Genomic DNA, 18971 nt, shown 5'->3' on the forward strand with positions numbered 1-18971 from the left:
ATTAATAACAGGATTGTAACCTTCCCCAGAAAATTTACATTGTCATTTCAACATGGAAGTTACATGAAATACATGAAACAGTACAGAAGTAAAAATTGAAATGACAGAATATAGATGTGAAAGATTATTTTACTGCTCTTTAATAATCTCTGTTTTTCCTGAAAAAAATGCTAATAAGTGAAAAATCAAACAATCTTCTGCAAATAATCAAATAAATTATTGAAATAAACTCAAAAAAATAGTTTGCTTTTCATATCTCTACCAATGGTAATATCCTTAAATTCTGTAAAACGAACACTCACTTATCTATTATTAGCTAAGAATCACCGAGACCAGAGGGGAGCTTCAGCTGGTTTGGACCAGTTCGGGCGAACAGATTGTTAAATTTTTGCCCAGTTCAGAGAACAAGCTAATCGTACCTCTGGCTGGCCCCACCCACCCCTCCTCTCCCAGTCACTCCTTATCTTGCTTCATATGCCTTGGCCATGGCATAGCAGCTGCTGTTCTCTGACTCCCTTGCTTGCTAGCTCACTTGCCTCAACCATGTGACCCCCGAGGCTCAGCCCACTTGCCTGCCTTTGGCACAGCCTCCCACGCAACCCAGCTACCTGCCTGTCTGGTGAGTCTTCCTTCACCTCTTTGCCAGCACGAATAGCCTGTTACAGGGCCTTCCTAGGGCTCTGTGATGAACCAGGGCACAGCACAGAGATAACAGAAATAGCTGGCAGTTCAAACCATCCCTTTATTGATCCAAATCTCCTCAAATGCTCCCACATTTCTGGCAAGTCCCAGAGCAGAGTGATAACAAACCCCCACACAAACCTCAAGCAGCCTCTGGCTGCAATTAGTCCAACCCAGTGCTGTCTGCACCAAGGCTGCACAGCAATAAATCCCAAATGTATTTGGCAAAACAAGAGCAAATCAAGGCGTTCAGGGAGCAAAAGATCCAGGTAATTAGTCCAGGATGCCGAAAGGAATGCAAGGATTCTTGGCAAGTTCAAACGTCGGCACGCAACACTTCAGGAACTCACAGTTCGTTCCCGATGAATGCCCCTCTCCACAGCATCTCCTTATGTCTCATTCTCCAGATGTGCCTGTTGAAGATGGGTGGGGCACTTTCCTTGCAAGTAGCCTGCTCCATTTGCGCTGATCACGCCTTCTCTGCACTCTCTGAACCCTTGCATCAGAAGGGGGTTCTTACTCCTTGTCTGAACTCTGTCTTCCCTGTTCATCCTGCCTCTGTTCCTCCCTACCTGCAGGCCTAACTAATTGCAAAAATTCTTGCCTAGTCTGACTCTGCCCTTCCCAGTTTCCTCCAAGGCCAAGAGAGCTACCCTCTCACTTGTTGTCAGTTCTTGTGCTGGCTCATCTTCTGCCGTAGATACAGACTCTGGTGCAGAGGTGGGTTCCTACCAGTTCGCACCTATTCGGTAGAACTGGTTCGTCAAATCTACCGAACTAGTTAGAAGAGGTTCCACCAGTGGACCCGGAAAGCAGGCCACATCTACAGAAGAGGTTCCAAAATTTTTTGAAACCCACCACTGCTCTGGTGGGAGCATAACAAGCTCCCCTGGCCTGCAGGCTGAAATGGAGGGTCCCTGGGCCTGATCTGCCCTTCCAGGCCCCATCCAGGCTTTCCCAGGACTCCCCTGGACTGTTACAGTCTGAAATGTAAGTTGCTAAAAACTGATGGGATCTTATGTCCTTGCTTAGTCTAGTCACCAAAATATCCCAATTTCCTGGATTAATTTAAGGATAAATTAACCAAATAGCCAAGAATTGCTTCCTCTTTATAGCAAAATTTATTTAGTTTTAAAGTAATCTCATTTATCCAGTTTTAACTAAACAATTTAACCTAAAACTGGTCAAGATACAATGCTAATCCAGTTTTGTTTATCTCATGCATGCAAAGCCTTTTTTTCTGCAGCTGTTAAGATTTTTTCTTTTTGGGAGACGAAAAGAAGTTGCTGTGGAGATACTGAGATACCTTCTAAGGGAATGGGAGTAGAGGTAGTACCTTCTTCAGAGATGAAGAAGGCACAAATTATAACAGTAAATTACAAACTATAAACTTGAGTAAAGAGACTTTTATTCTGAAATGGAGTGATTTATGCTCAGTAGGAGTAGGAGGATAGAGGAAATCGTTTTCACTTATTTAATGCTTCTCTATAATTATTTAACTGAAAATCTAACCAAAACTTGGGTCTGATAGTTTATTATGAAAAAGAGAGGAAGAAAACTGATTCTTATCTTATATAGATTTTCATACCTATTTTAAAGTAAGTTTTAAAAATGTGTTTGAACCTTAAACTTCAGTGTCTCAGTTGACTGATACAATGAAAAATATATTATAATTCTACACTGAGCACATTTTAGATAAGTTTAGCAACAGCAGACTTCTCTTCTCTTCCACTAAAGCTTTGTTAAGATTCAAAGTTGTGGCCCTAATCATATAAAAGCAATATTATACTTTTGAGCTTAACAACAGCATTCCAGGCTCTGTCTATATTGCTTAACCTTTGTAATTATCTTTGCAGAACTATTAAGTTCTTAGTCTGATTTTAAGGTCATTGCTTGATGACATCGAACAATTGTAATGTTTTGCTCCATTCTATCTTTGTATGGTTTGTTCATTTCATAAATACTCTCAACTTTCTAAAAGACTCTTGCAGATAATCCATATCCTAAATAGATCCTTAGTATGGATTCATGTATTTCTGTTTTCTTTTTATTTGAAATGAAATGAGATTAAATAAAATAATCTTTATTATCACTTTTTCTGTGTATAGACTGGCACATATTAAAAATGAAATTCTGATGCCTGCTTTCAAAAGAAAATTGGCAATGCCAAAGAATGCTCAAACTACTGCACCATTGCACTCATTTCACATGCTAGTAAAGATATGCTCAAAATCCTACAAGCAAGGCTCCAGCAGTATGTGGATTGATAACTACCAGAAGTACAGGCAGGATTTCGAAAACGCAGAGGAACCAGAGATAAAATTGCCAACATACGCAATGGAGAAAGCTAGGGTGTGCCAGGAAAACATCTACTTCTGCTTCATTGACTATGCTAAAGTCTTTGATTGCATGGATCACAAATTGTGCAAGTTCTTAAAGAGATGGGAGTACCAGACCATCTTATTTATCTCTTGAGAAACCTATATGCGGGTCAAGAAGCAACAGTGAGAACTGGATATGGAACCACTGATTGGTTCAACATTGAGAAAGGAGTCCAGCAAGGCTGTATATTGTTACCCTGCCTATTTAATTTATATGCAGAGCACATCATGAGAAAGACGGGGCTAGACGAATCAAATGTTGGAATTAAGATTGCCTGGAGAAATATCAACCATCTCAGATATGCAGATGATACCACTCTAATGATAAGAGGAACTAAAAAGCCTCTCGATGCGAGTGAAGAAGAAGAGTGCAAAAGTTGGCTTGAAACTCAACATTAAGAAAACTAAGATCATGGCATCCAGCCCTCTCAATTAATGGCAAATAGATGGGGAAGAAATGGAAGTAGTGACAGATTTTATTTTCCTAGGTTCTAAGATGGGGACTGCAGCCATGAAATTAAAAGATGCTTGCTCCTGGGGAGGAAAGCTATGGCAGATCTAGACAGCATACAAAAAAGTATGTATGGCTGTGAAAGTTGGACCATACGAAAGGCTGAGCACCAAAGAATTTAGGCATTTAAACTATCGTGCTGGAGAAGATTCCTGAAAATCCCTTGGATGTAAGGCAATCAAACTGGTCAGTCCTAGAGGAGATCAATCCTGACTGCTTTAGAAAGCCAGATCCTGAAGATGAAACTCAAATACTTTGGTCACCAAATGAGAAGGAAGGACTCATTGGAGAAGACCCTAATGCTACAAAAGATTGAGGGGAAAAGAAGAAGGAGACAGAGAATGAGGTGGCTGCATGGAGTCACTGAAGCAGTAGGCATGAGCTTATTCCAGACTCCAGAGGATGGTAGAGGACAGGAAGGCCTGGAGGAATGTTGTCCATGGGTTCACGATGGGTCGGACACAACTTTGCAAATAACAACAAATTACAGAATCTAGTTGTTATGCTTCAGATATCATGAACCCTCCTCCTAGGAGGTAACAAAGAGAACTAGCCATGGAGAAGATATGTAGTGTCTCAGATAATACTGTGGACCTTGATCAAGCAGAGCTTATATGCAATATCTTGTATAGAAGGAAGTGAACTTCCAACAATCTTTTCTGCCATCCTCATCACTCTCTGCACAGCCTTCCTGTCAAAAACAGTAATATAGACATATATTGTTCTTTGAATATTGACACATACTGAAAGGAATATTTATAAGAACAATATGAAACTGATTGTCCCCTCAGGAAATATCTCAGAATTAAAAACAATATGTTTTTAGCTAAGAAAATATTAGTGATAGTAGTGGCTGATGTCAGAGTCTCTTTATGGTTTAATACCCTGTTTCCCTGAAAATAAGACCTCCCAGGATAATAAGCCAAATCAGGCTTTTCAATGCATGCACTAAAATAAGCCCTCCCCCCAAAATAAGCCCTCCCCCAAAATATTGCAACACAGCAGCAGCCATGAGGTGACCACACTCACCTCCTGCACATCAAAAATAATAAGACCTCCCCGAAAATAAGGCCAATCACTTACTTCGGGTGTCAAAAGAAAATAAGACCCTGTCTTCGGGGAAACACGGTAACTTTTTCACTCTGACAAGTCAGTTTTATGCAATATTATTTTAAATATAACTTATTTCCTGTATAAATTTTATTTTTATTTCTGTAATATTCAGTCACTGACACATAGGGACTGTTGTTGCTTCAATTTTTTCAAAAAATGTTTTTTTGCTAAACATTTTTGATTACTACTTATAATAAGAAAATAATCTATTCAGAATACAAGTTCCTGGGGAATTTTAAACTTTGGTTTTTTTATTGTTCAGAATAGAGCTAATATACACTGCTTTTATTTTTGCTTTTTCAGGAAATTGAAGCAACTGTAAAATCTAAACAGCCAGATGTGGAAGGAATTTTGTCTAAAGGATATCATTTATATAAAGAAAAACTAGCTACTCAACCAGTAACGGTAATGAAACAACCTTAGTAATACTCATTATTGCATGATAGATTATACTTCTCCTGTTGCAAACTTGTCCTTGATGTGATCTGTTTGAAACTATTAAAAATCCAGAGCCCAAGACACTACAAAGAAATAAAAATTATGTTTTCTGTTAAAATTATTTATTAATTTCTTAAATTAAGAACTTTGGTGGGTTCAAAAGTAGTTTTAGCTAAAATTCTATAACATGATCACAGAAGACAAACAAAATGATATTAATACTCTGTGGATACTCTGTGAGACAAATAGGAAATAATTATATTGATATATTAGGGAATTTAGGAAGGAAAAGAGATATCCTTTCTGTTTATAGTCATATCTTTTGCTTCCTAAATTTCTTCATATGCCAATAAACAAAAACAGTGAGTTATGGAAAGGGGAAAAAGTAAAGGTCATATTTTTGTATCACAACCATTGCCAAATTTATTTTCTTTTGTGGCCCTTCTGTTCCATTCTAATAGTATCAAACAACAAAAGTCTGCATGGAGTCTTTGTTCTGCATGTACAAAGTAAAAATAGTCTTGCACACAAGATTTAATATTTTACTCCAGGTTTCGATAAATGAAAGATTAAAAAACATTAAGTAGTATTTTATGTAATGCTACTATTCAGTCAGTTATAAGTATCTTATTCCACTATTATCTTTACTTTACTTGTACACAAAATTTATATTCCTGGATACAGAATCCTGTGCAAAATAATTGCAGAGATAATATAAACAGTTTTGAAACTGAATAGAATGGCTTGTAATGCCATTCGAGACTTGCACAAATACAGTATGTTGGATTGCCTTCTATTGATATTGTAGCATTGAAGTTTGTACCTCAGATTACATTAGATGATAAACTATTTCAACTCAGTGATTCTACCTGAACATTGAACTACTAATCACCAAATGAGTTTTGAATGCTATTTTAGAAATTAAAAGCAATAATTATAAAAGTGAAACATTTATCTTAAAATGCTAGATCTTTATGAAACTTTTAATAATAGGCTTAAATTTTTATTTATTTTTTGCTTTTAGAAAAAATTGGAGGACTTAAACACTGACTGGAAAACAGTAAATTGTTTAATCCAATCTTTAAAAGAAAAGCCAAAGTCTGCACTTCCAGTTGTCCCTTTGGGGGATGGTAAGTACCTAGTAATTTAAAATGTTCACAGGTAAAAGTTAACCCAGAGTATTAAAGTTAATGTTGCTGTAACTATAATAACAATAATAACTCTGACACCTTAGTATGCTCCACAGCATTAACATTACAACTATATTTTGATTAAAAAATGAAATTAAAGCAGTACTTGAATAGCTTCTCTAATATAATGTTAAGAACAATAGTAACATTACAATACAGTTGTACTGAAAAAGTATAGGGCAGGTATTAGTCACCTTATCTGTTAGTTATTGATAATGAAAAAAAGAATGATTAACTGCTATTAGTTGTTCTGCTGTACAGATATACCTTTAGAAAAATAATGGAATATTAATATATTGCTATAACTGATCAGTTGAACAAACAGTTCAGTTTAAGGTAGATTTAGCAGAATATTAATTTAAAAGGTAGACAAATTGGAAACTTATCTGGGAATTACATAGAGTTTAATATGGTTCTAGGGCAAAATCACAACAACTATATTCCATTTTATAATTTACTTAAGCTATAGTAATCAATTAGAATATAGCTGGAAGGGACCTTGGAGGTCTTCTGGTCAAACCCTCTGCTCAAGCAGGAGACCCTATGCCAAGCAGGACACCCTATACCAGTGATATAAGGTGAACCTGTTCAGCACTGAGTGCCCAAATCATTCCAGCACCCACCAAGCCATGCCCACAAAGTGACACCCACAAAATCGGTAGTAAAAAAAAATTGAATCCCACCACTGGCATGCATGCATGCCAGCCAGTTGGTCTTTGGGCTTCCAGCACTCCAGGTGCATGTAAAACCATCTGCACCAGAAACCAGTGTTATGGCCTGCCAGCGGCCAGTGGAGCTGGCAGCAGATTCGGACAGAGAGGAGGTTGGGGAGGAACATGGGCCAGTCCTGGAGTCTGGGGAAGGCTCTGATGAGGGCTCTGTGTCAGAGACAGAGGGGGGGCAGGGCCATATGCCAGCTATCAGCTGACTTCAGTGTCAGACATCAGTGAGGCAGACAAACAGCTGGATCCTGTACACAGTGTGTGCATGTGCAGAGTTGCCAGACGAAGGGAACAACTAAAGAATGATTTGGGAGTAAGGCCAGGCAATGAATGGCCCCTCCCAAAGGAAATAAAAGAGGAGTGAATGGGGAGTGGAGTTTGCAGAAGACAATTAGTTCGCTAATTGGTTCATGATTCCCCGAGACTCCTTGCCAAGTTCTGCAGATATTGGCCTGTGAGCTCTCCCAGCCAGATAAGGTCTGTGATCATAAATCCTCCTTTGAAAGATTTTGCTGGCTATGAATGAACAGAAGTCACAGCAAATTAATAAAAGAGGATTTTGCTGGGATAAGGAGTTTGTTTCATGCTCTTGGGAAGCCTCGGTCAGAACAACCAGAAGAGCAGCTGATGATGGTGTGTATGCCTGCACAGAGGGCTCTACAGGCTACCTCTGGAACACATTCCATAGGTTTGCCATCATGGCCCTATACCATTTCAAACAGATGGCTATCCAGTCTTTTCTTGAAAACCTCCAGTGATGTAGCACCTAGAACTTCTGAAGGCAAGCTGTTCTATTGGTTGATTGTTCTCACTGTCATAAAATTTATCCTTATTTCTAAGTTGAATCTCTCCCTGATCAGTTTCCGTCCATTATTCCTTGTCTAGCTTTCAGGTGCTTTGGAAAATACGTTGACCCCCTCCACCCTATGACAGCCCCTCAAATATTGGAACACTGCTATCATGTCTCCCCTGGTCTTTCTCTTCACAAAACTAGCCATGCCCTGTTCCTGTAAACATTCTTCATATGTTTTAGTCTCCATATGTTTTAGTCTATGTTTAATCTTGTTGCACCTCTCTGCACTCTTTCTAGAGTCTCAACATCTTTTTATAGCATGGTGACTAAAACTGGATGCAGTATTCTAAGTGTGATCTTACTAGAGTGGTATTAATACCTCACAAGATCTTCATTGAATCCCTCTGTTAATGAAACTTAGAATTTCATTGGCTTTTTTGGCTGCTGCTACACACTGTTGTCTCATATTTAATTGGCTTTCCCTTAAGACTCCAAGATCTTTCTCACAGTTGCTGCTATTAAGCCTGGTTTTACCCAATCTATGTTTTTCTTGCCCAAGACTTTACTTTTCTCTACATTGAATTTCATTTTGTTATATAGGGCTCAGTGTTAAGTCTGTCAACCTGCAGTGATGAGTACATACAGATTCTGAAGGGAAGCTGTTCTACTGGTTAATTGTTCTCAATGTTAGGAAGTTTCTCCTTAATTCCAGATTGCTCCTTGATTAGTTTCTATTCCACACACTGCTGGCTCATGTTTAAGTGATCATCCACTAAGACTCCAAATTCCCTCTCACAGTTATTGGTTTTGAGCCAGGTTTCCCCTAATCTATATTTATACTTTTGTTTTTCTTCCCTAAGTGTAAAACTCATTTTCTCCACATTAAATTTCATTTTTTTTTTAGTCATTTATTTGACATTTATAGGCCGCCCTTTTCCCTGAGGGGACTCAGGGCGGCTTACAATTAATGGGAAGGGAGTGCAAGACAAAACACAAGAAAAAAATGTGAATAAAAAATAAACCAATAAAACACAACATTCATTCAGTATTCAGGTGGGGCGAGGTTAGGGTCTTATCCCCAGGCCTGACGGGATAGCCAGATCTTGAGGGCTGTGCGGAAGGTCTGGACGGTGGTGAGGGTACGAATCTCCACGGGGAGATCGTTCCAAAGCGTCGGAGCTGCAACTGAGAAGGCTCTCCTCCGCGTAGTCGCCAGACGCCACTGACTGGCAGATGGAATTCGGAGGAGGCCTACTCTATGAGATCTGATGGGACGAAGGGAGGTAATTGGCAGAAGGCGGTCTCTCAAATAGTCAGATCCACTACCATGGAGGGCTTTATGAATGGTGAGTAGCACCTTGAAGCGCACCCGGAGATCAACAGGTAGCCAGCGCAGCTCACGGAGGATCGGTGTTATGTGGGCGAACCGTGGTGCGCCCACGATCACTCGCGCGGCCGCATTCTGGACTAGCTGAAGTCGCCGGATGCTCTTCAAGGGCAGCCCCATGTAGAGCACATTGCAGTATTCCAGCCTAGAGATCACAAGGGCTCGAGTGACTGTTGTGAGGGCCTCCCGATTCAGGTAGGGCCGCAACTGGCGTACCAGGCGAACCTGGGCAAATGCCCCCCTGGTCACAGCTGACAAATGATGGTCAAAAGTCAGCTGTGGGTCCAGGAGGACTCCCAAGTTGCGGACCCTGTCTGAGAGGTATAAATTTTGACCCCCCCAGCCTGAGTGATGGAACGTTGGCCAAATTGTTGGGAGGGAAACACAACAGCCACTCGGTCTTGTCCGGGTTGAGTACCAGTTTGTTAGCTCTCATCCAGTCCTTAACGGCCTCAAGACCCCGGTTCATCACGTCCACCACTTCATTGAGTTGGCACGGGGCGGACAGATACAACTGTGTATCATCCGCATATTGATGGTATTTTATCCCGTGCCTCCGAATGATCTCCCCCAGCGGTTTCATGTATATGTTGAATAGTAGGGGGGATAAGACCGAGCCCTGCGGCACCCCATAAGTTAGGGGCCTCGGGGATGATCTCTGCCCCCCCACCAACACCGACTGCGACCTGTCCGAGAGGTAGGAGGAGAACCACTGCAAAACAGTGCCTCCCACTCCCACCTCCTGCAGTCGTCGCAGAAGGATACCATGGTCGATGGTATCGAAAGCCGCTGAGAGGTCAAGGAGAACTAGGATGGACGCATGGCCTCCATCTCTGGCTCTCCAGAGATCATCGGTCAATGCGACCAAAGCGGTTTCTGTGGTGTAACCGGGCCTGAAGCCGGACTGGAAGGGGTCAAGATAGCTAGCTTCCTCCAAGGTATGCTGAAGCTGGAAGGCCACCACCTTCTCAACAACCTTCCCAACAAAGGGAAGGTTGGAGACTGGACGATAGTTATTAAGAACGGCTGGATCCAAGGATGGTTTCTTCAGGAGGGGTCTCACCACCGCCGCTTTAAGTGCGGCGGGGAAGTGCCCCTCCCGAAGGGAGGCGGTAACGACCGCCTGGATCCAGCCTCGTGTCACCTCACTGCTGTTGGCAACCAGCCAGGAGGGACAGGGGGCCAGTATACGGGTGGAGGCGCTCACAGCTCGCATAGCCTTGTCCACATCCCCGGAGGCAACATCCTGAAACTCAACCCAGAGATGGTCTGCCAAGTTATTCCCCTGTGTCTCGGCTGGATCTGCGGGAGTGGAGTCCAAGTCCGACCGAAACCGAGCAACTTTGTCCACCAAGAACTGGACATAATCCTCAGCCTTACCCTGTAAGGGGTCCCCTGCCTCCCTCCTATTTAGGAGGGAGCGGGTTATCCTAAACAGGGCGGCTGGGCGGGACTCGGCGGACGCAACCAAGGTGGCAATGTGTGTTCTTTTAGTTGTCCTTAGTGCCCGGATGTATTCCTTGGTGCATGTTGTCAGAAGTGCTCGGTTCGATTCGGACCTATCGGACCTCCACACGTGCTCTAGGCGTCTCCTCCGGCGCTTCATCTCCCGGAGCTCCTCGGTGAACCAAGGAGGCCTCCGGGATCCGCCGACCCGGAGGGGCCGTAGTGGCGCAATCTGGTCAAGAGACTCCGATGCTGCCGAGTGCCAGGCAGCAACAAGAGTCTCCGCCGAACTGTGGGCGAGAGTATCAGGAATAACCCCAAACTCCATCTGGAACCTTAGGGGGTCCATAAGTCGCCTGGGGCGGAACCACCTGGTCGGTTCCTCCTCCCTACGGTGGGGGTTTGGCCTCCGGAAGTCTAGCCTCAGTAGGCAGTGGTCTGACCACGACAGGGGTATGATCTCATTACCCCTCAGACCAAGATCACAAATCCACTGCTCCGAGAGGAATACGAGGTCGAGTGTGTGACCTGCTGAGTGGGTTGGGCCTCGAATTACCTGGGTCAAGCCCATGGCTGTCATGGAGGCCATGAACTCCTGCGCTCCATCAGAGTGTTCACCGAGCGAAGGCAAATTGAAGTCCCCCAGAACCATAAGCCTAGGGAACTCAATTGCTAGCTCGGCTACTGACTCGAGGAGCGAGGGGAGGGCTGCTGCAATGCAGTTGGGAGGCAGGTACATTAGCAGCAGACCCACTTGACCCTTGAGGTCCAGCTTCACCAGTAGGGACTCACACCCGACAAGCTCCGGAGCAGGGATCCTACGAGGTGCTAAAGACTCCCGGACAACAATAGCCACACCGCCACCCCTTCTCTGGGCTCTCGGCTGATGAAGCACCTGAAATCCGTCTGGGCACATCTCTACGAAGGGGACTCCTCCCTCCGTGCCCAGCCATGTCTCAGTAATACATGCCAGGTCTGCCCTCTCGTCTAAAATTAAGTCCCGGACGAGAGGAGCCTTGTGAACAACAGACCTGGCATTTAGCGACAGCAGCCTGAGACCAGGGTCCTGATTACTCGCGCCATCTGACCTTGGAGTGGGACTCATAGGGCCGGAAGGAGGGATCTCTGTGATGTAGCGAGCCCTCCTTCCCCGGTAATGGCCAGCCCTAAAGTCCCTGCCGTATCTGCCTCTCCCTGTTATGACCGCAATGCTCCGACCCTCTCCCGTGGGCGTAGTCCCCCCAACCACCCCGATGGCCCCCGCATACCCCGGAAGGTCCTCCGAATCAGTCATACCCAGGCACTCACTCAAACAGTCCTCACAGAATAGTTAAAAACACAAATTACAGCAATAATAATAATAAAAGTGAGGTCATTTACACCATCCCAGACAATCCCATGCACTCACATACCAGATTAAAAATTAAAGATTAAAAAAATTGCGCAGGTTCACAGAGTCCGTACTAGACTTATGATAGTCCAAAGGTGTCTTCCGCCCTCTCCTAGGGGAGGGCCACACCTTGAGGGGGGCTCCTCTAAAGAGTTCAGTATAGTCCAAGGAGGGGAGGGGCTGGGAGATAGGGTGAGTTCGAGTATCAACTGCAGTAATGAGAACCGGGAAGTTAACCATGGTGTAAAAAGCTTGATGGATAAGTTCATTCCAACAACCTCTCTCAATATCATTTCCAAGGGTCGAAAGAGTCAAAAGAGGGGGGAAAGAAAGCTTGTCTCCGATGGAAGAGGAGGGGGGGGCGTTCCATTCAATGATCGAGCCCGGCGTTCTTAAGGGCCCCAACGCATCAGAAATCAAAGTCCAAGATGGTCAATGTAAAAAGCCAGCAATGTTGGCGTCCTTCGAGGCTGGCAGCCCGGAGAACCAAGTTTACCGGTCCACTGCCAGCTCTAAGTCACAGGACGTCTATATCGCTCCCCCACTCCCTCGACTCGGCCCCAGGGGCCAATTTCCCCTCTCACCAGCTCTTCTTTTGTTTTTATCAATCTCCGCAGTCTCCACAGGTTTTTTGTTTTTTTCGTTCATTCAAACCACGATGTTAAGCGGCGTTAGGCAGCTTCCGCGGCCAGCAAGTCGGCGGCCAGCAATAGCAGCAATAACAGCGTCTCTCAGCATCCGTGTCGCTTCCCAACTCCCCTCTCACCAGCTTTCTTTTTGCTCGTCCAGTCTTCGCCGTCTCCACAAGTTCTTTTCCGGTCAAGCCGCGATGATTAGGCGGCACTAGGCGGTGTCCGCGGTCAGCAATATCAGCGGCTAGCAATGACAATGTCTCTCGGCGCTCTCGGCGTTCTTCGAGGCTCGGCGTCTTTCCGAGCTGCCAGCTCGGAGAGATCGAATTCTCCGCTGCCACTGCCAGCTCCAGGACCGTTAGATGTTTAGGCAGCCTCACCTCCCTTGGGTCGATTCCCGAGTGCCAAAATCCTCCTCTTTACAAGGTTTTGTTACAGTACAGAAGCCGAGCGGCAAACCCGGCAGCCATCTTTCTCGCCCATGCGCATATTGCTGGATAGGGCTCATTGTTCAAGTCCTTCAAGATCTATTTGGATCCTGAGCTTGTCTTGTAGGGTGTTGTCTATTCCTGCCAACTTAGTGTCATCTATAAATCTGATGAGTTCCCCTTCTATTCCCCCATCTAAGTCATTTATGAAGATATTGAAGAGAGGCCTAAGATGGAACCTTATGGTACCCCACTGCTTACTTCCCTCTGTTGGAAGAAATGTCCTTCTAGGTTCAACTCCAAGTGGGGAAAAAGACACTGGAGACATGGAGGCTGCTTGGAAAGATGGTTTAATGGTGGACAGGACCACATGGCTTGAGTTCTGAACAGAAAAGGTGATCACATGCTTCAATGTTGGGTGAAGAAAAAGAAAGGGAGGGAAGGGCTGAAAGTTCCTGTTCAGCCCCATCTCTCTGTTTCCTGTTTTTGTGTAAGAAATGTATTCTGATTGGTTGTCAGACTCCCATGGGGCCAAGTTTTGAGTTTCCAGATGCCATGTGGTGAGTTTCTGTGGAAGGCTAATATTATCATGCCTTAATCCCATCACCCTGGAGCTGAAGGGGAGAACTCTTTATTATGTAGAATAGACTGGCTTGGGCATTTTAATGGACCATTAAGGAAAGGGGGGCTATTAAGAATGAGTCTGTTTCCTGCCTAAAAACATGTTTCTCCATTTCTGATCCAGGGAAATATAATATTCTGCCATTTCAATATTTCCTAGGATATTTCATTTTTCTAAGAGAGGGCTGGGTGCTAACTTCCTACACCTCCATGTAGTGTAGTACAGTGGTGGGTTACGAGGGCCCACCCACCCGCCCACGCTCCTTACCAGTATTTGAACTGTTTGGCGCTTCTGCGCACGTGCACAGAGCATACGGTGCCTGCACGACGCTCCGCCAAGCAGCTGGAGCGTTGCGGAGGCGTCGCGGGTGGTAAGTATGCATGTGTGTGCTGCCCGTGTACTACGAGAGTTCATGTGGTGGACGCCCGGCCCAGTTGCTCCGTACTGGTTGCAACAGGATCCGGAAACCACCACTGATGTAGTACCTTAAGGATTACTCATTAAGTACAGTTTGTCAGCCAGTTACAAATCCATCTGGTGATGATCTGCCTACCCTACATTTTTCTAGCTTACCAAGGTTGTAGGTTGTGATCTACTTTGTTGAATGCCTTACTGAAGTCTAAGTGTACTATGTCCACAGCATTTTGCTGATCTACTAATTCAGTCACTTTGTCAAAGAATGAAATAAGATTCATTTGGCCTGATCCGTTTTTAACAAATCTGTGCTGGCTTTTAGTTATAACTTTATTTATTTCTAGATGCATTTGGGAACACTGCCAAAAAATTTGGACTTAAATGTCTAAGAATGTATGTATTTCCTTTGAATTCTTGAACATAGATAGACCTACTATCTCAAAAATATAAGTATATGCCTTGCACTAATCACAAATGTTTTGTATTCAAGTCTACTATTTAATTGCTATCAGTATCTGATAAAATAAAATTATGGCCTTTTAAAGTAATCAAATGAGTACATTTTATGTCGTTTTCACCTGAGCTGTGCTTGTATTGCTTTAGTTACATGCAATTTCCTTGCTACCATCAATCTTAGGCAAAATTTTCAAAATTCAAGATGGTCAGGGCTTAGTAATATTTCTGAGATAATTTTATTCAGAGCAGAAAAATGAATATGGAAATGGTAAATCTGTCCCAGAGAACAAGGTATGCAATCATAATAGATATTACCCTCTTAAACAGTTTATCATAATCTATTTGTAATAACAATATCAGGTTTAATACTTGACAGTTTATATTCACCTGAGCCTGAAAACTTTTTTCTGTATAAATACCAGAAAGTTTTCTGTGTAGTCTGCAATATCTCCTGGGATTCTACAAAGTTATATATGATCATTTGTTGTCATCAGTTTGTTGTCATCAATAATTCGTTTGTCAGAATCCTACAATAAGGATTTATGACTACCCTTCCTTTCAAAACTTTAAATCTTGCAACAGTGAACAAATAATCTCATGTTCATTTAGCATTTCAGAGATAATTAACATAGGAAATTACCAACAATTAAGTACTTGTAAAATATTACTTATAAAATGTACAAGCTTGTGTATATTTTATTAACTGTATAAAACAACAATGCTAGTAGAATGTCCAGTTTTATTAATATTTAAATATATGTCCAGCATTCATTTACACTGTATAAACCAGTTTTTTTGGGGGGGGGGGGGACAGGCCCGTTTTCATGAAAAACAGGTTATTTTGGGGAGGTTTGCAGAGTGCAAAAACGTTTTTTTTTTCCTTTTGGAAAGCTCTTTAACTGATTGATGAGAATTACATTGATCAAGTGTTGTGCCAGCAGAAACACCTACCTATCTACTGCATTTCTCTCTATCTCTCTTTCTCTCTCTCTCTCTCCCCCTACCTACCTACTGTATTTCTCTATCTCTCTATCGCTATTTCTCTCTCTCTCTATCCCTTTATCTACCTACCTACCTACACTCTCTCTCCCTACCTATCTACTGTATTTCTCTCTCTATCTCTTTCTATTTCTCTCTCTCTCTACCTACCTATGTTCTCTCTCTCTCCCTCTCTCCCTCCCTCCCTTTATCTACCTACCTACCTAACTACTCTCTCTCTCTCCCTACCTACTGTATCTCTCTGTTTTTCTTCCTGTCTATCCCTCTATCTACCTACCTACTTTTTTAAAAAAATTGCCTCTTCAAAACCTTGGTTGATCTTATACTCTGGTGCGTCTTATACTCTGAAAAATACGGTAATAAAAAGAAAAATAATTCAGATTAATACATATGAATTGGAATTCATATCAGAAAGCTTCAGATTTAATATACTGTCTTACTTTCTAAATGAGGATGCTCTAGAGGTCATTCAGGGTATGTACACCAACACTAATATTGAAAATTAATGAATAGAGCCTGGTTAAAAAGTGACAATATGTTTTAAAATCTAGGTTAATAGATTTAAATTAGTTCAGTGATTCAATTTTCCATGGTAGGTTTGGGGTCTTCTGTCTACCCAGGAGGCCACAGTGCTAGAAGTTTGGCTGCTAATTAATCAGCTGTGTTGTAAGGCATATTTGCATGCTTCCCAAGGTACGCCACAAGAGGGCAAGTTGGCTTTGCATCAGAAAGAAAAATGAGCAGTTCTTTCTGCAGCAGCATCCTAGGTTCTCTCTCTTCCCCAGAGTCAAAAATGGGAAGGTTCAGAGCCCGTAGGAATCTGATTGTTTGCTCAGAGCAACAACTTGTCTCCTCACTGAAGTGATACCTATTTATCTACTCATACAGAACATGCTTTTAAACCAGTGGTGGGATTCTGCTGGTCTGGGGCAGTTCGGGCAAGCCAGTAGTAAAAATTCTGGCAGGCCATGCCACCCCCCAGTCACTCCTCTCATCCGCTTGCCCAGCATAGCTGCTGCTACTCTCTGGCTAGCTGCTTGCCTAGACCACATGGTCTCTGTGGGCCAGCCAGCTTTCTGGCCTTCAACCCAGCCTCCCATGTGGCCCAGATCCCTGCTGAGCCTTCCTTCACCATTCTCCACTGCCTCTGATGCAACCCAGCTACCTGCCTGTCTGGTGAGTCTGCCTCTTTGCCAGCATGAACTGCCTCTTACAGGGCCTTCCTAGGACTCCCCCAGCCTCTTACAGGCCAAAATGGAGGGTTCCTGGGCCCAATCTGCCCTCCTCACCTCATTTCCCATGGATTTACTGCACTTAATTTTTGAAGATCTGCAGAAGAGGCTGAGTCACATGGCAGAGAAGCCAAAGTCTTTTATTCAGAAGCCGGGAAAGCTATAAGAACGTGAGATGTAAGGAAAACAGCTTTCCCCATCTAAATAAAAGCCTTTGGCTTCTCTATGCCATGAGGGCCTGAAGGCTTAGTTTTTCCCAGTCTGGTCAGGCTTTACTTTGGGTCCAGTGTGCTTGCTGCTGACTGGCTAGTTTGAATGAGCAGCTTCAAGGATTGGGGCAGCCAATCAACAAGGGCCTTGAATCAAACCTATGAGACAAAGGGTCCCTCCTTTCATTGCCTGCTGCTGTTGCTGCCTCAATCTTGAAGCAGGAAGCTGTGCTCCTAGGCCTGCTGTGTTTTACTCAGAAGGTGGTGAAAATGTTTTCCTTAGATTTCACATTCTTACAGCTTCACCATTATCTGAATAAACACTTTGGCTTCTCTGTCAGTGGGTCAGCCTCTTCTGGACCTCTGGAGATCTTCAAAAAAGTAAGTAATAAATTTAAAGGGGACAATGGAGATATAGAAGATAAAGGTAAGACAATAGATGAATTTATTAATGGAGCAAATGTGGGTGAAAGTGGAAAGAAGGGAATATGGAAAAGGGAATTCGACGAATTGGAGCTTTATCCCAGATTCCAGGACACAGAAGAGAAAAAAAATACTAATGATGATAGACATAAGAAGAGAATTTTTTTTCAGAAGCAAGATTGACAACCAAAGACAAGCTGATTTTAGTAGCAATTAGTGGGCAACAAGATTATCTGAGAGACCCTTCAAGCAACAAAGTGTGGAGAGAAGGCTATAAAAACCTTACAAAGGAGATAAAAAGAAGAGTGACTCCACAATTGGCAAGAGAGATAAGACTTTTGTTATTAGAAAGATACAGGTTGACAATGAAAGTTGATAATAAAAAATTAGTTGATTTTGGTGATTAATAAGTAGAAATTTTGTAACTCTTAGATTGTTTTAGATTGTTATTAAATGTTTATTTGCTAACAATTAATTAACCATAATAATGAAATGATAATGGATACAGCATAATGATATATACATGTATTGGCAATCTAGTAAAAGAAATTTGGATATAAATTGTAAATTGTGACTTGGGGAAAAGACCTATAAATTTTATTAACAAAATTTTATTTAGATCTTGTTATAAAGGTGTAAGGTTTTTTGTGGTGGGGGGCTCTGATGAGAGGAGATGGGGCATGAATAGTAAATGATTTTTAGCCAATTATAATAACAACAAGGAAATGTCAATGGACATTGTTTAACAATATATACATGCTATGGTATTGGCAAAAAGTGACTTGGATATAAATTCTAAATAGTGAGTTGGGGAAAAAAGGTGGGGGGGAGGCTTAGAAACTTTATTAATTGACTTTTACTTAAAAGATGCTATAAAGGTGTAATGTTATTGGAGGATTTTTTGAAATAGCTAATGAATGCCATTATGTGGTTGTGTCTTTAAGTATGAATGATTTGAGGTAAAAGCATGTTCAAATAATTGTAGTCAAATGAGAATTGTGGTACATTAATAGTAAGATATACAAAGATTTTTGATTTAAAGTGTATAATCTAATATGAACTATAAGTAATGACTGTGAAAGAAATGCACAAAGGTTATCTGTAACCAATCGACACGCTTTCTACAAGATGTATTGAAGGATGATTCTTTTTTTGTGTTTTTGTTGAATTAAAATTCAAAAAAATTCAAAAAAAAGTAAGTAATAAAATAAATGGCATGATTAACATGTCCATTATTTTCAGTGGGAAGTAAAGGTTAGCATAAATGTAACATATTAAGATTATGTTTAAAAATATAAAAGAACTATATGTTAAAAATGTCCCTGATTTGCAACTAAATCATTTATGTCCATCCTTTGATTTTTGCAGCAAATTGTACATTTTTGTTTTGATAAAAGAAAAGTGAATATTCATTGAAAATGAATCTGTTTCTTCAGAGTAGTTCTCTCTTGCCATCCTCTAAAACTCTACTCCTTACTGATTATTCTTAATAATTTGTCTATTT

At 42.1% G+C, this 18971-nt stretch overlaps 1 protein-coding gene across 6 annotated transcripts in view; it reads left to right on the forward strand.

Annotated features, from left to right (window-relative positions):
• The window catches only part of DMD (dystrophin), a 1286665-nt gene that overhangs the window by 794765 nt on the left and 472929 nt on the right, over positions 1-18971 (forward strand). For all 6 annotated transcript variants that reach the window (XM_087721810.1, XM_087721811.1, XM_087721815.1 and 3 more), the window contains exons 48-49: positions 4990-5091; positions 6149-6254. In XM_087721810.1, the coding sequence (XP_087577936.1) occupies positions 4990-5091; positions 6149-6254 (208 nt within the window). The remainder of the gene's footprint in view (positions 1-4989; positions 5092-6148; positions 6255-18971) is intronic.

The sequence above is a fragment of the Thamnophis sirtalis genome, unplaced genomic scaffold, assembly GCF_051295495.1.
Source record: "Thamnophis sirtalis isolate CommonGarterSnake01/CBP01778 unplaced genomic scaffold, rThaSir2_p1.2 scaffold_8, whole genome shotgun sequence".
NCBI lineage: Eukaryota > Metazoa > Chordata > Lepidosauria > Squamata > Natricidae > Thamnophis > Thamnophis sirtalis.